Source organism: Eumetopias jubatus, unplaced genomic scaffold (genome assembly GCF_037043125.1).
Source record: "Eumetopias jubatus isolate StellerSeaLion01/CBP00866 unplaced genomic scaffold, mEumJub1_p1.0 scaffold_3, whole genome shotgun sequence".
NCBI lineage: Eukaryota > Metazoa > Chordata > Mammalia > Carnivora > Otariidae > Eumetopias > Eumetopias jubatus.
In genome coordinates, this window is record NW_028274809.1 from 87,792,524 (window position 1) to 87,812,919 (window position 20,396).

At 34.3% G+C, this 20,396-nt stretch overlaps 1 protein-coding gene across 2 annotated transcripts in view; it reads left to right on the plus strand.

The window, feature by feature from the left end:
- Positions 1–20,396, plus strand: part of LRP1B (LDL receptor related protein 1B) — a 1,880,289-nt gene that overhangs the window by 652,466 nt on the left and 1,207,427 nt on the right. For both annotated transcript variants that reach the window (XM_088022156.1, XM_088022157.1), the window contains one exon: positions 9,267–9,404. In XM_088022156.1, the coding sequence (XP_087878282.1) occupies positions 9,267–9,404 (138 nt within the window). The remainder of the gene's footprint in view (positions 1–9,266; positions 9,405–20,396) is intronic.

The following is a 20,396-nucleotide window of genomic DNA, read 5'->3' on the forward strand; positions in this document are numbered from 1 at the left end:
CAAGATTCCCTCAAGTTCCCTTCTTACAGCTACTTGTAGAAGCTATAGCCTGCACAGTGTATTTCATCTGTTGTTAAATATTGAGGGACCACCCCTGATTATAAGAGCTTTTTAAGTATTGACAGCATGGCTTCACAGCCTTGACTTCTCATACAATTTTCTTACCTTTTCCTCAAGATTCTTATGTAATCTACTTCACAAAGAGAGAGAGAGAAACAGACAGAAATGCATATATGGCTTCATTGCCCTATTTGTTTCATTGTTACAGGGAATTGAGACTGTAACACAGCATAACACAATAGTAAAAAAACCAGTGTTTGAAGATACAAGAGACCTGAATTCAAAAAATAGCATCACAACTTTAAGACCTTGAAGAACGTATTTAACCTCTGCAATCTTCAATTTCTTAATCTATGTAACAGCAATTATAATACCTATTCATAATGTTCTTGTAAAGATTTAGTAAGATAATGAACATTATGTGCTTACCACAGATCCTGGAACATGGGAAGTACTCAATAAACAGCAATTATCTTACCAATATAGGGTAACTATATTTAGTTATATATAAAACTGCATACTTTCCATAAAACTGCAACTTTTACAGAGCACAATATGAGAACACTTTGTTTTCATTAAAAGTGCATCATAAAATTATTTTCAGAGTTAACGTAAAAATTAAATTTTAAAGAATATCTTTCATCAATAACATTTCACTTTTGGTCTGAAACATGAAATATATACATTCTACTAAGTATTTAATACTGTTATATTTAAGAATATCTGCATCATTCTATGGCTTTTTAAATTGGGTTCTTTAACGTTCTATCATCCTGTCGAGTATAAATTGGCTTATATAAAACTTATTGTGTCTTGCAACATGGTTCTTCCAGTGAAAGATGTTTTAACTATACATGCTCTAACTGGTTCCTCTCACTGTAAAATCATGTGTATGCTAATTGTTTATTTGTTTTTACACACAGCAAATAATCCCTTTTTTTGAAATATGATGGAGTGATTCAAGGCATATACTCATTTTTTCTTTTCTCTTTTCTGTTTTTCTCTTATCCACTCAGTCCAAGTAAATATCAAGATTTTTATTTAAATGGAATAATGAATGAATAACTCTTATTAAATAACATGCATTTGGATAAATGTACCAGTGGGATCAGAAAATATCTTTTTACTCATGTCTATATAGATCATAGGGGATCTGGGTTGTTTGACTAAGGGTCGTAGAGCACACTTCTCTCTAAATCAGAAAGATAGTTTTCTTTTTAAGTCAGTATGTATAATTTAATGTTGTCTTGAATGAGCACTACAAAAAAAAACAAGAAAAACCCTTGTTCTTCAGTTTTTGTAGAGTTGTTTTCATCTCATCTTCATTGTGGTGAAGAAATAATTAGATGAGAAATGATGCTTGTCATCTAGTGGATCCTCAAAGTAGCTCTTCATATTTATTCTTTTTTTCTTCTTATTTATTCTTAATCTGAGAACAAGGAAGTACAGACATTGTGTTTACTAGTTTTCTTACGTATTTAGTCATCAAATGTTGGCATTGTTATTTAGTGGGTTTTTTTGGGGGGGTGGGAGTAAATAATGTCTTTTAAGAGTTTTGGTAACAATTTATATTTGTAAAATTCCTTTGATTTTTGACTATCATCAATTGTGCAAAACACCACCCAAATCATTTCTTCCATTAATTACCTGATATCAACCTGCCTTTGATTTTTAAGCTGTACTTGGGGACATGCATCGAACCTTTTATTATCTTAGCCTCTATAGAAAGAGACTGGAACAATAAATTTCTTATATATATATATATATATATATATATATATATATATATATTTCTCAAAAAACAAACTTTAGTGACAACAGTAATGCATCTGTGTGCAGAATTTGGCTCAGGAGAAATCTTTAACACATTTGTGGAATCAAAGAGGGAATGACTCTCAGCTGTCCTGACATGTGAATGATCCAGTTGGCTGCTCCCACTCATTGTCCCTTTATTGCGATAAGACCCCTTTTCTCTGGAGATGTGTGGAACTATCTGATTTTGGCTTGTTTTTTCCTGTCAAGCATTAACCTTTTAACATGCTTCTTACTATGGAGTCATCTCTGCTTCAAATTGAGTAGGCTTTCCACACTGCCTGAACTTCAGAATGGTACCATCACTGGGTTACCATAGGTAAAGTAGCCCCAGAGAACAGGAGGAAAAAGCATTAGCTTTAGAGATGAAACACTTCTGTTCCGTATTTCAGAAGAGAGATATTTCCAAATGGAACATTTTATCTTCTGCTTTTTAGTTATTTTATCTGCAAATTGGGTAAATCTTTTCCTCCCAGGAGTTTTAAGATATGACTAGAATATGCATTTTACTTCTTGAGGAATCAGTAGGATTTCTGTAAACTGAAGAAAGAAAGCGTCTTCTTTCTGGTTCATTGATACATATGTACTCATTCATTTACGAAGAGAGATGAGAGCCAACTTTACAAGTAAACAAAATTGTCAGCAAGAAGTGTGATATGAGTATCAATCAATGAAGTGCCCCTTTTCCTCAAACAAAATACCTTTGTCATGTTTTTACAGAGAGCCTAAAATTCTAATCTTTGGAGTTAATCTATTGTTTCTCTAAGAATCTTGTTTAAATGCAAATACATTACCTGTAAGAGCACCTAGTTTATCAAGTTGGTTAGCAAAGACCAGGACTCTTAAGAAATTTAAAAAAACAAACATACAAATGTATTTTAACCGAGGTGGAGGGAAGGAAAAAGGAATTTGTAGAGATGGTGGTGGGGGTGGGAGAGGTGATTCAGTAATCAAGGAACATGTGAAGAATACATGCATGAAGCGAAATAAAGAAACACTTAAAACACCTAAATAGCACTGATTTTTTTTTTTTTTTAAGCCATCTAAGCTGAGTTCCCTCCTTTAGCACTGGGTTTCATGAAGAGCAATGCTGCACTGACAATCCCTCATAAAACAATTATTTCATTTATTTTCTTATCTATTTGCTGGTAAATAGAAGTTCAGAAAATAAGACAGCCCATTGATCAGATAAAATTTTTATTTCCAAAGTTACAATTAAGGGCAAAAATACTGTAGCCATGTCCATATAATATTTTCCGTTTGCCAATTTTGTCTGTATTCTAAGTGCTTATGGATTCAGCAGGGGAATATTATGACTTACCCTACTTTTGTTGGATTCAGATGCACACAGTGAATTAAACTGATAAAAACCACTTGATAGATATATTCTAAAATTAGCAAGACACACACACACACACACACAGAGAAAGAAAGAGATCTGTTTTAACATAACAGTATTTCTAGATGTGATACAGAAAGTTTTCAGGATGAATCTTTACCAACTATCCATGTATTCATACTCATAATAGCAGACACAGTGGTGACTTTGGTCATAGCAGAAATGCTTTAATATGGCCTAGTTTTCCTTAGGTGACCAGGCAAGTTTTTCACATATTAAATACATAAATAAAGCTTTTCATGTTAGATGGAAGGAATTTTCCTACACTGAGACTTGTGAAGAGTAAGGACTAAAGAAAAAGACTTTTTAAACCTTGGAACAACTTATCAAAGCTGCAAAATCTCCTTCCCCAGGGCCTTCAAAAATAGGACAGATGTCAGAGCTGGCTTAAGGGTGGTGCAGCTGGACAAAATCAATCACCTTTACATCTTTTCCAGTTCTTGATTTTCCACAGCATCCATTTGAAATATGTAAACACACAAGCCATTACTGGAACCTATATTACACTGAAATTATTTAATTTGAGGGAGTTACTATTAGATTGAGTGCACATTTATCTTTAGGGGTTTTTATTCATATTCCTGTGTCCTCAAGTGTAGTCCTATAGTGGGACTCTAACAAATGATATCAATTAATATTGTTTTATTTAAAAGTTGAAACTCATAAATCCAATTTTAATTTTCCTTGAAATACTATAAATTTCTTTTAATTCTTCCATTTAAATTATCAGTTTGTCAGTTGAAGTAGCTCACATGCAAAAGTAAATTATGCTTGAAAATAACAGAATCTTATGAAATACACAATTCTGGGAAAGTTGTATTACTTTTGTAAAGGTATTATGTGATCCAATGTTAATGTTTAATATTAAATATGTATATGATATTAAATGTGTTTACATGATATACTAATTCTCCCAAACAATATGGAGAAAATAATGTGGTCCACATATTTTACAATTTTCATAAGTGGCTGTAACTATTTTGATTTCTCAGCTGTGAGAATTACAAAGGATGTTAAAATGCAATATTTCCATACACTTAATTGGATAGGAATTCCCATTAAAATATAATTTGTAATATTTCCAAGAAACCAGATCTGATTGTGTGGAAAAGCATTCTTAAAAAAATGAAGAAAACATGGGAATAGAAAAGATTAAGCATTTGCAATCAGGTTAAGAGCATTCCAGAAATCTTAATATATTACTTAAAATGACACTAAAACTTTGTTTTTAAATAATTCTAGGAAACTTAATTTTTAAGGCAATTTCACAGTTCTTAGAAATCATGAGCTCTTCATTTAATAAATAGGAACTCTTTACAGGATTCAATATTCAAAGGCTTAATATTGTAAGATATCCTACCACATTTCTATTGGTAAGATATCCTACCATATATATCTATATTCCTCCTTATATATATGTGTGCATATATATGTGTGTGTGTGTGTGCATGTATATATATATTTTTAAAGATTTTATTTATTTATTTATTTTTAAGATTTTATTTATTTATTTGAGAGAGAGAGAATGAGAGATAGAGAGCACGAGAGGGAAGAGGGTCAGAGGGAGAAGCAGACTCCTTGCTGAGCAGGGAGCCCGATGTGGGACTCGATCCCGGGACTCCAGGATCATGACCTGAGCCGAAGGCAGTCACTTAACCAACTGAGCCACCCAGGTGCCCTATATTTTTAAATCAGTATTAGGCATTACTAGAAGTTGAGTTCCAAACAATTCTCCACAAGATAATCCAATCTCAGTCTTCTAAGTAAATAGACAGATATAATTAATAAAATCCGAAGTGCATAATTTTTAATCTTTGCATTTCAAAGGCATCTTATGTTTTTTGGTGATGACTTTAACCAGTTTTTACTTGATTTTTTATATCAACTAGTAATCACTATGTTTTTGTTCCTACATTTCATTTTGTATTGTGAGGTGGGAATAAAATAAAAAATAAATAAATAAATGAAAGGCTTCATGCCTCATGAAATCTATGTGAAATTGCATATATCAATACAGTTCATAAACTATACACAGAAACTGTATTATAAAAAAGCTATATTGTAAAAAAATGTGGTATAAACAATGTCTATATGAGTTCATAGAAAATGTGGGATCAGTGACACCCACAAAAAAAAACAAAAAACAAAACCTCTTGATTTGTATAGTGTTTCCCAAACCATGATTTTGTTGCTTGTTATAATGATCATGTGAGGTAGACACTATTATTATCCACATTTTTCAAATGTGAAAGAAGAATCTCACTGAAATTCAGCTCTTAACTCAAGTGGAAATAACTAAAAAATGGCAGATAAAAACTCTTAATTCAGGGGTTTGTTCTCTAAACTTAATAACTTCTCCATTATGTGAGGGAGAAGGGAGAGGGAATACAGCAGGTGCAGTCTATATTTTGAAGAAATTCAATAGTTAAAAAAAAGTAGGAAAGAAAGGATGCCATTTGCAGGAAAGTTCAATCAGCAAAACTGACTTTATTCTTGAGTGCAGGCTAAGAAAATTGAATGAGTTTATAGGCAGAGGATTTAAAACCATTGGAAAGACAGAAATGGGAAATACAACCAAGCAGCAAATCTTGATAGGACAAAACCCAGAAAGTGGGGTGTGATAGAGTGCAAGGTGGAGAGGTTAGCTTTTGGGGGGAGGATTGATGCTGGTCCTGCTGAGATATGATGATATAGTGAAAAGTGCAGATATTTGACTGTATCTGCCATTATAGAAGAAAAATCTCTATTCCTCCCCAGAATGTGCTATCACAATTATGTCTAGTCAGAAAAGACATTTGATGAGGCTTAATATCTTTTTAACCACTTTCTTTTTACTGAACAGAGTAAGATGTTTACATATATAAATAATATAAACATTCAAAAACATACAAATGAGTCACATTGCCCTTGCATTATCCCAGAAAACTTGTTTGTAAAATGAGGTTCATTTAAAAATATGAAGCCTATTTCAACTAATTAGGTAAGGCTTATAAAAAATTTTACAATATAAATTCTGTTTTCCTGTGTTTATATGTTTTAAATCCTTCTAATGATAGAGTTTCTCTTTCTTATAAATAATTACTATACTTTAAATTCTGCTACCTTGTTCAGGTCACCTAAAATTATATTTGAAGGACTGGAAATGTTCTGACTATGCGTTACTGAAAACTGAAGTGATCATCTAAAACTACCATGCTTGTTAAAATTTTGAAGTGTGTGTGTACTATTTTGAAATTCCTCACGTGCTTCCCTGTCATCACAGTCCTTCTCTCAGATCTCCCAAATCCTAATAATTTAGCAACTAAAGGGGTAATTCCAGATATGTCAGGTAGCTTCTAAACCTGCTGCTTACTACGTCCAGATTATGATTTCTGGTGGTGAAATGTTTTGAATGCCTGGGGTTTTTGTGAGATGGATCATTTAATGCAACATTGACATGTTCTCTGGAATTCATGTCATCTCTATGATCACATTCTTCTCCCTGTCACACAGATCAGTGGATAGAAGTGGTGATTTGGTTGAGTCTTTTCTTCATTTACAAGATGGACTAAAGGAGCCTCATGGGATATACACACCTTTACTGCACAAATGATAATTGGGAATTAAGGATGGATTACTCCTCAAAGCAACAGCACACTAAATACCCACATTACCTGGTTTCTGGGGTAATTCCTGTTAAGGCAGACATTGCTATTTCTTAAACTGCTGCATCTTCCAGAAAGACAACAACAAAGTACTGAAGTTGGCAGAGTTTTCCAACTGAAGTATCCCAGCATTGGTCAAAGGACTTTGAGATACCGATTCCCTCAATTTTGAGGTTAATTCCCAGGGGCTGGGGCAACCTCTACAAATAATTTATGCTGTTTACTTCTGTGTAATTTGCAAATATTATCATTGTTTTAATGTGCTTTGATATGACGATTTAGGAAGGACTGGTTAAGGTACGATCCATCAAACCATGTACCAGCTCTCTTACCAGTTAACCCAGCAGTGATGGAAGCCAAGAAAAGAGTATACTAAAAATGAGGAAGACTATAGTCTCTAGTCTATAAAGAAATTACTTAACTCTTTCTTTCATCCAAATAAATTTCTTTTTTATCCCTACATGTTACCACTAAGAAGAATTCTAGTAGTTTTGTATACTGCCTCTGAAAAATTCAAACATTTTTTTCTGTTTTCTCAAAATTTGTTTCCCAACACCAGATGTGCATTTCACTCCCTCTGTCATGTTAATCAGTTACCTGACAATCTTAAGAAAACATACTTTGATTTGTAGTAGAAATTACATAATACATAGAAAATTTGTTTTAGCATCAAACAAAATCACATATACCTATCATTCATTTTGAGAAGATATTTCAAAACCTATCTTACTTTTGGCAAGTCCGGCTTTTTTGGGGGGAGGAGGTTTGCGATATAAAAGGAAGTTATGTGATTTAAGTACCAATGAAAAGGCAGGGGCGCCTGGGTGGCTCAGTTGGTTAAGCTTCTTCTGCCTTGGCTCAGGTCATGATCCCGGAGTCTCAGGATAGAGCCACATCGGTCTCCCTGCTCAGCGGGGAGTCTGCTCGTTCACCCTACATGTGCTCTTTCTTGCTTGCTCTCTCTCTCTCGCAAATAAATAAATAAAATCTTAAAAACAAGCAAAGAGCATACACTAGTGTTTGCTGGGAAAGATGTTAAAAGCTTTTGATATAATCCCTACAACAACCTGGTGAAGCACAGAAAAGGTACATAATTTGTTCAACTTATTGTTTATAAGTAATGGGACCAAGAATCTGGCTCCAGAGTCTGTTAACATCTCCACTCTGCTGCATTTATTTACATGATTAACACATGTTGAATTCCTATTCTGAGCCCACATCTCACAAAAAAGCTCACAAAGCTCAGTGCTTTGCCATCAGTAACTTTTGACATTCACAACAAGCCTACAAGGTAAACTCAGTTGATAGTTTTATTTACACATGAGAAAATTAATGCTTAGTTGATTTAATAAATTAATGTCCCATGGGTATTAACATAGCTGTGATTAAATTCTAAGTGTGCCTGACTATAGAATCTGGCCTCCTGTAATAATCAGTGTCAGATAAACTTGAGATTGTAGTCATATGTCATGACTGCACTCTGGATTTAGGAGAGCTGGGCGAGTTTAAGAATCACCACATGGGGAATTTGGAGAGTTCCTATCAAAGAAGTCTAGATAGGGTATGGGAATAGGCAACCTGAACTTAAATATAGCAGGTACAATTTGGATGTTGGATGACAATTTGGAATTGGTGAGCTTCAAGAAAAGACTCAACCTAAGTACCTCTTTAAAAACACAAAAGGTGATCATATAATGTACTATTATTATCAGCAGAACTCAATGAGTATGCTCTGTTCATCATTGCCTCCCCACTCCTTAGTAAATTCTGTTGTATTGCTCAGTAAAGATTTTTTAAACAACAAAAAAACCCATGTATAAATAAGTATATAACTAGCTATTCTTAATAAAGAACGGATTAAAAATGAAATAATTTTTAGATTGACACAACTTCATTTAAATTCCACTAAAATCTTTTTGTTCATGTTACCTGATTAAATTCTAACAAGAGCTGTGCCAAGGAGTTGCCACTCACCATATTTCACAGTTGAGAAAGTTGAGACGTACAGGGTTTAAGTACCTGGCCCACTTGCCCACGTAATCTACAGATAAGAGGTAGATAAATGACTCAAACCAACCCTCAGATTTTAAGTCTATGCCACCTAAAGTTTGAAAAGAATATTTGTGTCTTTAATGTATTATTTGAAAAAAACCCTACTATTTTATATCCTATGCAGCTTTAAAAATTAGGTTTTTAATCACATAGGCTAATTTGGACATCCCTGAGAGTCAGAGCTGCCCTCTGGTAGTTATTTTCTAAAGTTTTGTCTTGTAAATTAAGGCTAGTGATTTCTTGTGCTTAACGTTTTTAGCATTAAAAGCCAAACTAACCCATTTTTACATTTTTTTCAGGTCCTGAAGAGCTAGAACTCAAGTGCCCCTTGAATCACATTGCTTGCCATGGTGCCAACAAATGTGTTCATTTATCCCAACTGTGCAACGGTGTCTTGGACTGCTCAGATGGGTATGATGAAGGACTGCATTGTCAGGGTGAGTCCGTTTGTGGAACAATGCAACCACACTATGAAATTTTTCATAGTTCAGTGAAAGTTCAAAAAGAACCTAGAACTTGCCTTTTCTTTCAACCATAACCATATCAGTTTTTGAGAAAGCAAGAATTTCATTGCCAGAAACACTCAATATGTATTTCAAACCTGTAACTGTTGTGCTTTATTGAAAAATGCCATTAGAAAAAGAAATGCATTTGAACTTGGATGCTGGACTCTGAAACAATTACATATTTCATAGAAAAAAGTACTTTGAGGAAAAGACAAATAAGAAGACTTTGTCACAGGAGATTAATACCGTACAGTGTCCTAAGTTTATTTCTCTGAACCTTTGCTTTAACAAAGAGTAATTGAAGTAAAACCTCTGCAGCCAAATATTTTAGTATGATGTAGTCACAGGAATTTTTCTTTAATGTTACTTCCATGAAGTTGTACCTACTTTCTTATAATTTTCTTTCTTTTTAAAAAAATCAACACCTATGTTCCTACAGTGGTCCTGGTTTTACCTATATATTAATGATGGGAGGGAGAAATAATTAAAATCTAAAAGTTAACAAAAAGTTAACCAGAATTGGCACATTCTAATAAAACTGGTTGGAGAGAGGAAATGAAATGTGAAACCAAAAACAAGTTGAGGATTGAGGTAAGGATCCAAATCTGGAAACAGAATCAAGGTATCAGTCAAGTAAATTTGGCTCCAGGATGAAGCCCAGAATGAAACCCCTGAATCAAAAGTCTCTCAGTCAAATTCCCACCAGCTGAGTATAATACAAAGGCTATTTATTGAAGCTGAGCAGTTAAAGAGTAAGTAACCTATCCTTTGTGCTGAGGTCAGTAAGACAATAAGGAACAGAAAGAGCTATAGAAAACTGGAGATGCATGTCTGGTCTCTGACCAGATTCACACAAACTAGTTGCTGCCATGTGCAAAAAGGTCGTAGGTTACCAAAAGTTCCAGTTTTTCAGGAAGAGCTCCATATCTGTATGTGTTTACATTGTTCAACGTCAGCTACTCATTTTTAAAGCATTGTACTGCCAAAAATGTACGGACCAAACAAAACTTGTCTGGAGTCCTGTCAGGGCTTATTGGCTTCCAGTTGCCTACCACTGGACTGAATGAAGTAACTGGATTCAATACCAGAGATGGAGAGATACACTGAAAAAAAGAGTCAATCTTAGAAAGGTAGTCCAAGGTGGTAAGACTGTTGAGAGACCCTAGATTATCTGGGTCACAGGGTCTCTTCCTTCTTTCAGAAGGGAATTACTCTGGCTCTGTGGACAGGTTCAGACTGAGAAGTTAAAGGTCTTCCTTCTTTGGGTGAATTTGGTTTCTTAGCCCGAATTCTGGCAGGGTCACAGAAGGAGCCAGAAGATTCTCAGTTTTAGTTATGAACACATGTGTAATAATAACTAATAAGATATTTTCTTATTTAAAGACCTTTTGACATGTGTTCTTTTTGTATAATTGGATATTTAAAGGAAGGATATTAACAGAAAAAAAGTAAAGTATGGAATTATGAAGTGATAGGAGTCAAAGAGTTTAATTTTCTTTCAGAAATTAATTATATTTTCTAGAGCCTAATTCTATCCACTTCAGTTATAATTCAGGCTTCTTATTACATTAAGAAAAAAAAAAACTTTTGGATAGACATGTGACTGAGCTTCTAAAAGAGTGAAATCATCACATTGCCAAATACTTCCTCAGAAGTGGTTACACAAATTAGAATGTCTCAAACATATATCAGTGCTGTGAATCATATGAAAATATATCTGAATTCTCTTGTAAAATTTAGAGTTGTGATCTAATAGATGAAGGAATATGTTAATAGTAAACCAAGGGATTCATATAAATCCAAAGTATTGGAATAAAAATAAAATGGTATTAAATTTATCTTGATCTTTGAAAAGCTCAGTGAATACTTCAGGCTGAGATACATTTAGAGTAAATAATTGTTTATGCTTCAATCTTTTTTCCTGTTCTAATTCAGGTTTCTAACTGTTCCAACTTCCATATCTTTGTCATTAGTGACAAACATTTTCTTTTCTTTTTTGAGTAGGAGGCTGACTGCACAATTTTAGCCTTTTAAATATTTCTAAATTTCACCAAATGAAGTGTTTTAAAATGCCTAAGTAATTTATTGTGGTCTGAGGTGGGCTTAGAAATAACAAGAGATATATTTGGATCTATGTTTGCTATTCAACCTTTGAATCTGTGTTTGCTCTTTACCTTACTAGAGGGTGTATCTTCAACCTTTCTCCTAATTTTATGTCACATCCAGTGAAAAACTGTTTTCTGATGAGTTAATTAGGCACCAGCCTGTCAAGTTTCTAAAGAACTTTCTCATCTATAGGCATATAGTAAAGAAAGAAACCAGATTAATTCAAACATTGCATTGATTTTTAGAGATGCTTTTCTCTTGTAGAACAATTCTGCCTGAATCACTTTCTCTGTCTAAATCCATTTCTCTTTTTGTTGCGTTCTAAGCACATACTGCAATTTAAGTAATTATATGTGAAGCCAAAGACATGATTCAAAGATGCATATGTCTTCTTTTTTTTTTTTTCTAATAAAGGATCCTAAGTACATTTGGTGGTATATTTGTATCCTTTATGAAAATTGATAAGGAGAAAAGTTTAACATTTTGGAGGTGATATTCTGGCCTTGGGAATGATTTTGTATCAACTGAGCTGTTTTCTGAATGTTCCCTAGAAAAAAAATCAATTTCTTCCTGGTGAGGGTAATGAAAAGATATCTATTATTAATGATTTTCTATAACACTGATATTTTAATCTCCATAATTTAGCTCCATTTGAAGAAAGAAAAATGGATTTTTGTATATGAGTGTACTTATATATAGGAATGTGCTTGTAAAAATTTTACAATGAGAATGTTCAAAATCACCACATTATATTTTAGAAAACTTCATCTCTTCCTACATAATATTTCATATTGGTAATAATATCACTATATCTAAATTGCATGAGCAATAAAATCACATTCTACACAGTGCCAGGCTTCTCAGTACAGGATATTTTCAGAAAATCCTCACAGCCATGCAAAGAAGTGAACAAATTCAACTGATAGATACCAGATTGACTGAACTGTATCAAAACACTATTTTAAAATTTGGTATTCTTGGGGCACCTGAGTGGCTCAGTCGTTAAGCGTCTGCCTTGGGCTCAGGTCATGATCCCAGGGTCCTGGGATCAAGCCCCGCATTGGACTCTCTGCTCCGCGGAAGGCCTGCTTCTCCCTCTCCCGCTCCCCCTGCTTGTGTTCCCTCTCTTGCTGTGTCTCTCTCTGTCAAATAAATAAAATCTTAAAAAAAAATAAAATAAATAAAATAAAATTTGGTAATCTTGAGGTAATTCATTATGTTAACATTTAAAGTGGCTGTGAACAAGAAAAGCCCCCTTTTTAAATTCACAATCCTGGTTAGAGTACATTTGCCGTGCAAAATAACCAAACACTTCAATGTACAAGGGAACAACAGTTTCTGTTGCACTGTCTGCTTTTACTCTATTACCTCTGAAACAAAAAATGCAATATATGTTAAGAAAAGAAAGATAAAAAAAGAAGGTGGCAGGAGGGGAAGAATGAAGGGGGGGAAATCGGAGGGGGAGACGAACCATGAGAGATGATGGACTCTGAAAAACAAACTGAGGGTTCTAGAGGGGGTGGGGTGGGGGGATGGGTTAGCCTAGTGATGGGGATTAAGGAGAGCACGTATTGAATGGAGCACTGGGTGTTATACACGAACAAGGAATCATGGAACTCTATATCAAAACTAATGATGTAATGTATTGTGATTAACATAGCATAATAAAATTAAATTAAAATAAATAAAATAAAACAAACAGGGTTCTAGAGGGGAGGGGTTAGCCTGGTGATGGGTATTAAAGAGGGCACGTATTGCATCGAGCACTGGGTGTTATACGCAAACAATGAATCATGGAACACTAATGATGGAATGTACGGTGATTAACATAACATAATAAAATTTTTTAAAAATGTAAAAAAAAAAGAATATGGAAACACTTCATGTTAGTGCAAAAAGAGATTCTGTCTTCTGTGTCTCAAGAAAACATGATTATGTAATCTACATGATGGTTTTCCAGCAAACATCCCAATGTCCTTTTAAATTTGAAGAGATAAAGTGTGTGAAGAGTTTATTAAAACTGATTAGGGAATGAAAATCTCTGACATCTGAAAAGCTCACCACCCAAACCTACAAATATGCACACACAAACACACATATTCTTCTTTTCTGATTGCTCTGTTGTATACTGAACCTGTTCCTACATAATTCTGAGTGTATAATATGTTAATTGGTATATTTGATCTGGAAACTAAACAATAAGATTCTCTTATATATCACCTAACTCCTTGAATAATGCATATTCAGAATTCTTAAAATTCTATTTGATTTTTTTACTTTACTTACCAGTTGGAATATGATTTTCTTAACATGTGCAATTAAAATTTTCTCCACCTACTCACAATCTATTCTAATGTATTTATTTTAGATTCCAGTACCTCTAATGTATTTATTCTAACGTATTTTAACTTTTTTTTTAAGATTTTATTTATTTGAGACACAGAGATACAGAGAGAGAGAGAGAGAGAGAGAGCAATGAGCAGGGGGAGTGGCAGAGGGAAAGGGAGAAGCAAGCTCCCTGCTAAGCCAGGAGTCCGATGTGGGGCTCGATCCCAGGACTCTGGGATCATGACCTTAGCTGAAGGCAGATGCTTAACCATCTGAGCCACTTAGGAGCCCATATTCTAATGTATTTTAGATACTGATTTATATTTAAAAATTTACGTGGCTTTTTTTCTTTTATATTACTATTCATAAAAATAAAGTCTTAGGAGAAAGTGCTAAAAAATCCTGGAAATAATTTACAAATTAGAGCTTTCTCAAAATGGACTGAATGAAAATGGCAAACTATTATCTGTGGTGACTCACCACAGGAAACTTAGTAATCCTTAAAACTTCTGTTTAAATCTCATATATATGACACCTGGGTGGCTCAGTCGTTAAGCATCTGCTTTTGGCTCAGGTCATGATCCCAGGGTCCTGGGATCGAGCCCCGCATTGGGCTCCCTGGTCCGCCGGAAATCTGCTTCTCCCTCTCCCACTCCCACTGCTGTGTTCTCTCTCTTGCTGTCTCTCTCTGTCAGATAAATAAATAAAATCTTTAAAAAAATAAATAAATCTCATATATATTCCAAATCTTCAGAAATTAATCCAGATCAATTAATTCAATGCAATAATTGATTTGAGAAAATTAAATGTAATAAATTTAATTTAAAGTATTAAGAATTTAAAAAAAGTAAAACACTAAGGAATTAATCTTTAGCTCAAATGTTCAGGACTCTAGTTTTCATTCTTTCAGAAAAGAAATATTTTATCTTGTGGTGATGTTTTGTTAGTCAGTAGAAGCCTGATTTCAGATGGACACAAGATTAGCCTGTGTAGCTGCCAGGAAGGAAGGAAGGAAAAAAAGAGGTTGGTGAAACTGATGAAAAAGACAAATTTGGAGCACTTTATTGTTTTTACTTTCACTTTATTGCTTTACTTTCACCTATTTCCATTTTAAAAGTTCCCATTGAAAAATATTGCCAATCTCTTTTCTAAATTAAAGTGAGCTTACCATGCTAGAGAAGGGAATTTCAGTATGCAGGATCCAAAAGCAAAGGTATGGAGAAGAGGTACAACTGCAAGCCATGTTAGAGGAAGTGTATCTTTCCGCAGCACAAAGCTTAAAGCACATGGAGAGTAAGAAACTTCGCCAGTGTTTTCAAGTCACTTGAAACATCCATAAGCCAAGAGCTAGAAAACAAACAGCTGTAATTACCTAAGAGGACCTGGGTTTGTGTGCTCAGACCACTTTTGATTTTTGAAGTTCCTACAACTTAAAAGTAGATCCTGCTATATTCTTTTCTTTGTCTTGAGTTGTGCTAAGGTGATTGGGTAGTCTCAAATTTATCTCAAGCGTAAACATTTTCTCTCAAAGCGATTAGCTTCAGTAATTGAGTTAGTTTAGTGATAGGGTATGACCCTTACCACTGGTTGATTGCAGGGCCAAATTAATGCTTTTTAGAAGCAAAGCAACAATTCTTAGGAAGAGTAGGTCTTCTACACGAGTATCATCCTTTTGCAAGGCTATCACAGATGTTGTTTATGTTGACAAATGACATCTATGTGAAAATTAGGATAGTGTACTTGAAGACTATTCTAAATATATGTATGTACATATAAGTGTGCATATTCATTTTCCAGAGTCTTAGACTTAGAAATTCTGTTTAATTAAAAATATGTTGTTGCGCAGATATCTGACTTCTTAACACTGATTTGTTAGAAGTGATTGCTAAACTAATCCTGCTCAAGAGACTTGGAATTCGGGGTGCCTGGGTGGCTCAGTTGGTTAAGCAACTGCCTTTGGCTCAGGTCATGATCCTGGCGTCCCAGGATCGAGTCCCGCATCGGGCTCCCTGCTCAGCAGGGAGTCTGCTTCTCCCTCTGACCCTCCCCCCTATCATGTGCTCTCTCTCTACCATTCTCTCTTAATAAATAAATAAAAATCTTTTTTTAAAAAAAGAGACTTGGAATTCAAATTTCAGTTGTTTGTTTGAATTTGTTGACTTCTCCAGACAGCTAACTGATTGCCTGTGGGAAGAGAATAACTAATTTGGCCCTGTATCATAGGCCAGCATGTGAAAAGATAATCTAAAGTAGTTCATTGTTTGTTGGAGGTGGATCTTTTTGTAGTGGATTTACGTCTTTGATTAATGTTAATATATACTAATTAGTGTTCTCTGGCCCCAAACAGAGTTATTTTTAAGAATAACTGGAAAACAGATTTTGCAATATAAAAAAAATGTCATATAAGCATACTAGTAGTTTAAAAATGATCAAACACTGAAGGATCTAACTTAAAAAAAAGATATTCTGTATTAAAACAACATCTCAGATTCCGTATCTTTCTTCTTGGCAAACAGTGGTTTAAAGCTAACATATGGCATCCATATTTTTTGATCCAGTCTTTCCTGTGGTAAGAATCCTAGTGCATTATGGACCTTTAATTGCTGCTGAATTATACTCTATTTGTAGTTGATTTTGGTTTTAAATAGATGTAAGTCAAAAACACGAATCCACAACTTACACCGCAGTAGAATATTTATTCTGTTTGCTTAACATCTGTAGAAGAAGTAGCAATTGCTTTGATATAGAGATTGACTACTTGATTTGAAACAACTCCTATGATGCTTGTGCTTAAAACATACCAACCTCTTACATAGAAGGACTGTGCAAAACCACAAAAAGCCAGAGAACTTAGCTTCCCCAACTCTACCCCCAGTAATATCTCCAACAGAAGAAACTTGTTAATAGTTCCACCGATTTTGGAATTGCTAATTTACATGAATATTCATGGACACTGGGACTCATTTATCTGGATCTCTCCCTCACAGTTCTCTTCCTGATATGATGGAAAACAGAGAATAGTTTGTAAGAAAGAATAATGGATATAAGGCCAAAATGAACTTTTGAAAATGTGCCAAAGGAAACACAGTGAAGTTTTCCCAGTATTCAACTTATTAATTCACTTCAGTAAACTTTTACTGAGTGCTGAGAGTATTTTAAACACTTACCTGAGCACTGGGGATGTAGAAAATCCTATTTTCTTCCTCCATGGAATTCACATGTCATAATGGAATATGTAAAAATTGCTGAGGAAGAAAAAAATGAAGACCTCTAATTCTGCTTGAGGGGATGCAAGAAAATTCCTCAAGAAAGCTGATGGTTGACACATGTCTCACTCTAAGAGTTTGGTAGGCAGATGAGAGAAGAACACTTCAAAAGGAGGGAACTATGTGTACAAAGACACAGGTGTCTAAGAAAATATTGTACACTCAAGAGAACTCCTAAGTTCTTTGGTAAGGTTGATGCATAGGATTCTAAGTGGAGATGGATGAGTTTGGAGCTGAAAAAAAAAACACTCGATATTAGACCTGGAGTGGTTGCATTAGAATAAGGATGCAATATGACCTACTTAAAAGGCATTATATAAAGCTGTAAAGAGAAAGACAGTGGAAGATGATTCTAGGATGTATTCTCAGTATTATAAGGGTGGTATATAATTTACTATTAAGGAAGATTAGAATTATTGCATATATGTAGCAGGTTCTGTGATTTATCCTTAGAAAGTTAAAGTGTACGTTATTATAATCATAAAACTTTGAGCAAAACAGTCATCTGTTTACACTGCCAGCTCCCCAAACAAGGCATGTATGTGTTATTCTTTAATGTATCACTTTCATGTGAGTAGAAGTCAAAACAAATGACAGGAATCCATTTTAAGTGAACTCCTTTTCAGATGAAAGTTAGGAATTTGGAATGTGTATTTACTATTTTAAGCAGCTAGAAGCCTATCTTTAGCAACCACTAAAGTAGCACCTTAGTTGATGCCTAAGTTTTGCCCTCTTGTATCTTAACTTTGGGAAATGTATGACGGTTCCAGTATTACTCAAAAGTATGAATTATAACAAACTGTCCCTTAGTTCTCTACTCAACCTCAAAGGTGAGGCCAAATCCCCTGTAATTCATTATGTAGTTTTTGACACAAGCAGCTTGATACTTTACAAAGTAAGGAATTAAAGCAGGTAGCTGAAGTTGCCTGGCATCCCCAGGAGTCACACAGAAAAGCAGTGTGAGAGCAAGGTTTAAACACTGTGACCTTGAGTTTTTGTTCGCCAGTTTTGACTACTGAGCCTTAACATATCAACTCAGAGAAATGCATAAAATTGTTATGCTTCAGCATCCTTTCTGACCCGTTCTTAAAAGAGCAAGATGGCTTGTAGAAAATCAACTGAAAAACATTTTTGAGCTAACTATATGTTCCCTGTCAGTTTTATTAATTGATTGAGTAAGAAAAAAAAAAAATGTGCTGAGTGAACCACAAGCTAAAAAACTATATAACAAGCTTGCAGAATTGAATGTCTCAATCTATTAGCTTTATCCTCTTGAGAAAAATTAGTGCTTTCATTTGATGAGGGAGGTAGAAAGGAAATGGAGAAGTTCATTTTAACTCTTCAAAGTAGGTTTGCACTAGTTACAATAGGAAGTTAAAACAAAACAAAACAAAACAAAACCAGGAATCGACTTTCATAATGGGATCTGGAAGGAAAAATGAGAGACTTCTTAAAGTCATTCAATAGAGTTTAAATTTTGAAGGAAAAGCCTATATTAGAGACAAATCCAATACTGTTTCAATAAGTAACCAATAAATAATTAGAAGATTTGAGATTTATTAAGCTTGATCTGGAATTCTAAGAAGTTTTACAGAGTTCTATAGAAGAAGATAAGAGATTTTTACTCCTTCAGTCAATGTTTTCAATTCTGAATTTCTAATCTGTTCAAAATTGCAGAAAAATACTGTTTCTGCAGCTTTTTCTCTCCACTGTTATCACTTATACAGTGAATCCTATTCCATTGGACACATGTGTTACAATGCCATCATAACTGAATATTTCAATATATTAAATATAATTCAGAAAAAAACAAGATAGCTGTAAGACTAGTGACTTCTGGGTGCCTGGGTGGTTCAGTCGGTTAAGCGTCTGCCTTCGGCTAAGGTCATGATCCCAGGGTCCTGGGATCACGCCCTGCATCAGGCTCTCCCTGCTCAATGGGGAGCCTGCTTCTCCCTTTCCCTCAGCCTGTCGCTCCCCTTGCTTGTGCTCTCTCTCTCTCTCTCTGTCAAATAAATAAATAAAATCTTAAAAAAAAAAAAAGACTGGTGACTTCTGAGCTTTCCATAATCAGTCCCTTCATAACCAAATCAAACATTGATTTGTTTTTCATTCATGTGGAGACATAGAGAAATATGCATATGTATTTTAGTTTCTCCTAAGCATTCTACATATACTTGCATATTTGTGTTCAGACACAAGAAACACATTAAAGATTAATTTCTGAAGAAAAACACACCACCTAGATTTATTTCTATTAGCTGAGAATTTGCATTCTAGCTCCCCATTAGGTTTGTGATTTAGAGAAAGCATGAAATTGACGATTGACCTCTGTATGCTAAATAGGATTGTAGAACCAGTCCCAGACAACCCACTGTGGTTGTAAAAGCCATAGGACGCCAACCAAAGTGAGATCAGTTTGCTCTCAGAGTGTCTTCTGAATTAGGTCAGTGTGACCGTGAGCCAAGGCTTGAGTATCAGATAAAAAGGAGAATGGGAAGGTCACGTCCAAAGAGCACTTTTCAGTTCCATTAGCTGAAACATGTGGCATGTTCTCATTCAATCTACAGGTACAAAACTAAGAGTGCTAAGAAAAAAAAAATCTATGTAGTTCAACAAATGGCTTAAAGAACTACCCAATATTCTCAGAGCAGAAGCACTAAGAATCTGAATTGTCTAATTTTTAGTTAGGTCAATTAAATAGAGTTTTCAAAGAAGTTTGGAGAAAAATATTAAAAGGTGTAATATAAATTGTTTTTTAGTTTATATGGAATATCTAAATATTTATTACATAAAAATTATATATATATGATTTATTTTATCTTAATGCATATAGAAAAATATTTGTGCGTAAGTATTGTTAGATTTTCCTAGCCTACATCTATTGGATATCTAGCTGAATTGACTATTTCAGGAAATTAAAACATACATATTCTTATGCCTTTCACCTGTGTTTTTTTTTTTTTTTTTTCATTTATTCTTGTTTTCAAAACCAGGATAAGGTGATGTTTCCAGTCAAGTTCTTACTGTGAGTGCTCCGTCCTACTCACAAATGACTTCCAGTTCGTTTTCAATAAGCTAGGTTTTTACCCTACCCATTTAAACTCATTATGCAAAGCAAATGTGCATAACTGAGAGAAATATGTTTAGAGGGTCAAAGCCTAGTAATTTTGCCTAACAGTGTTACTTATCTGCTGAGGTGAGTTTTTCAATGCAAATGTGC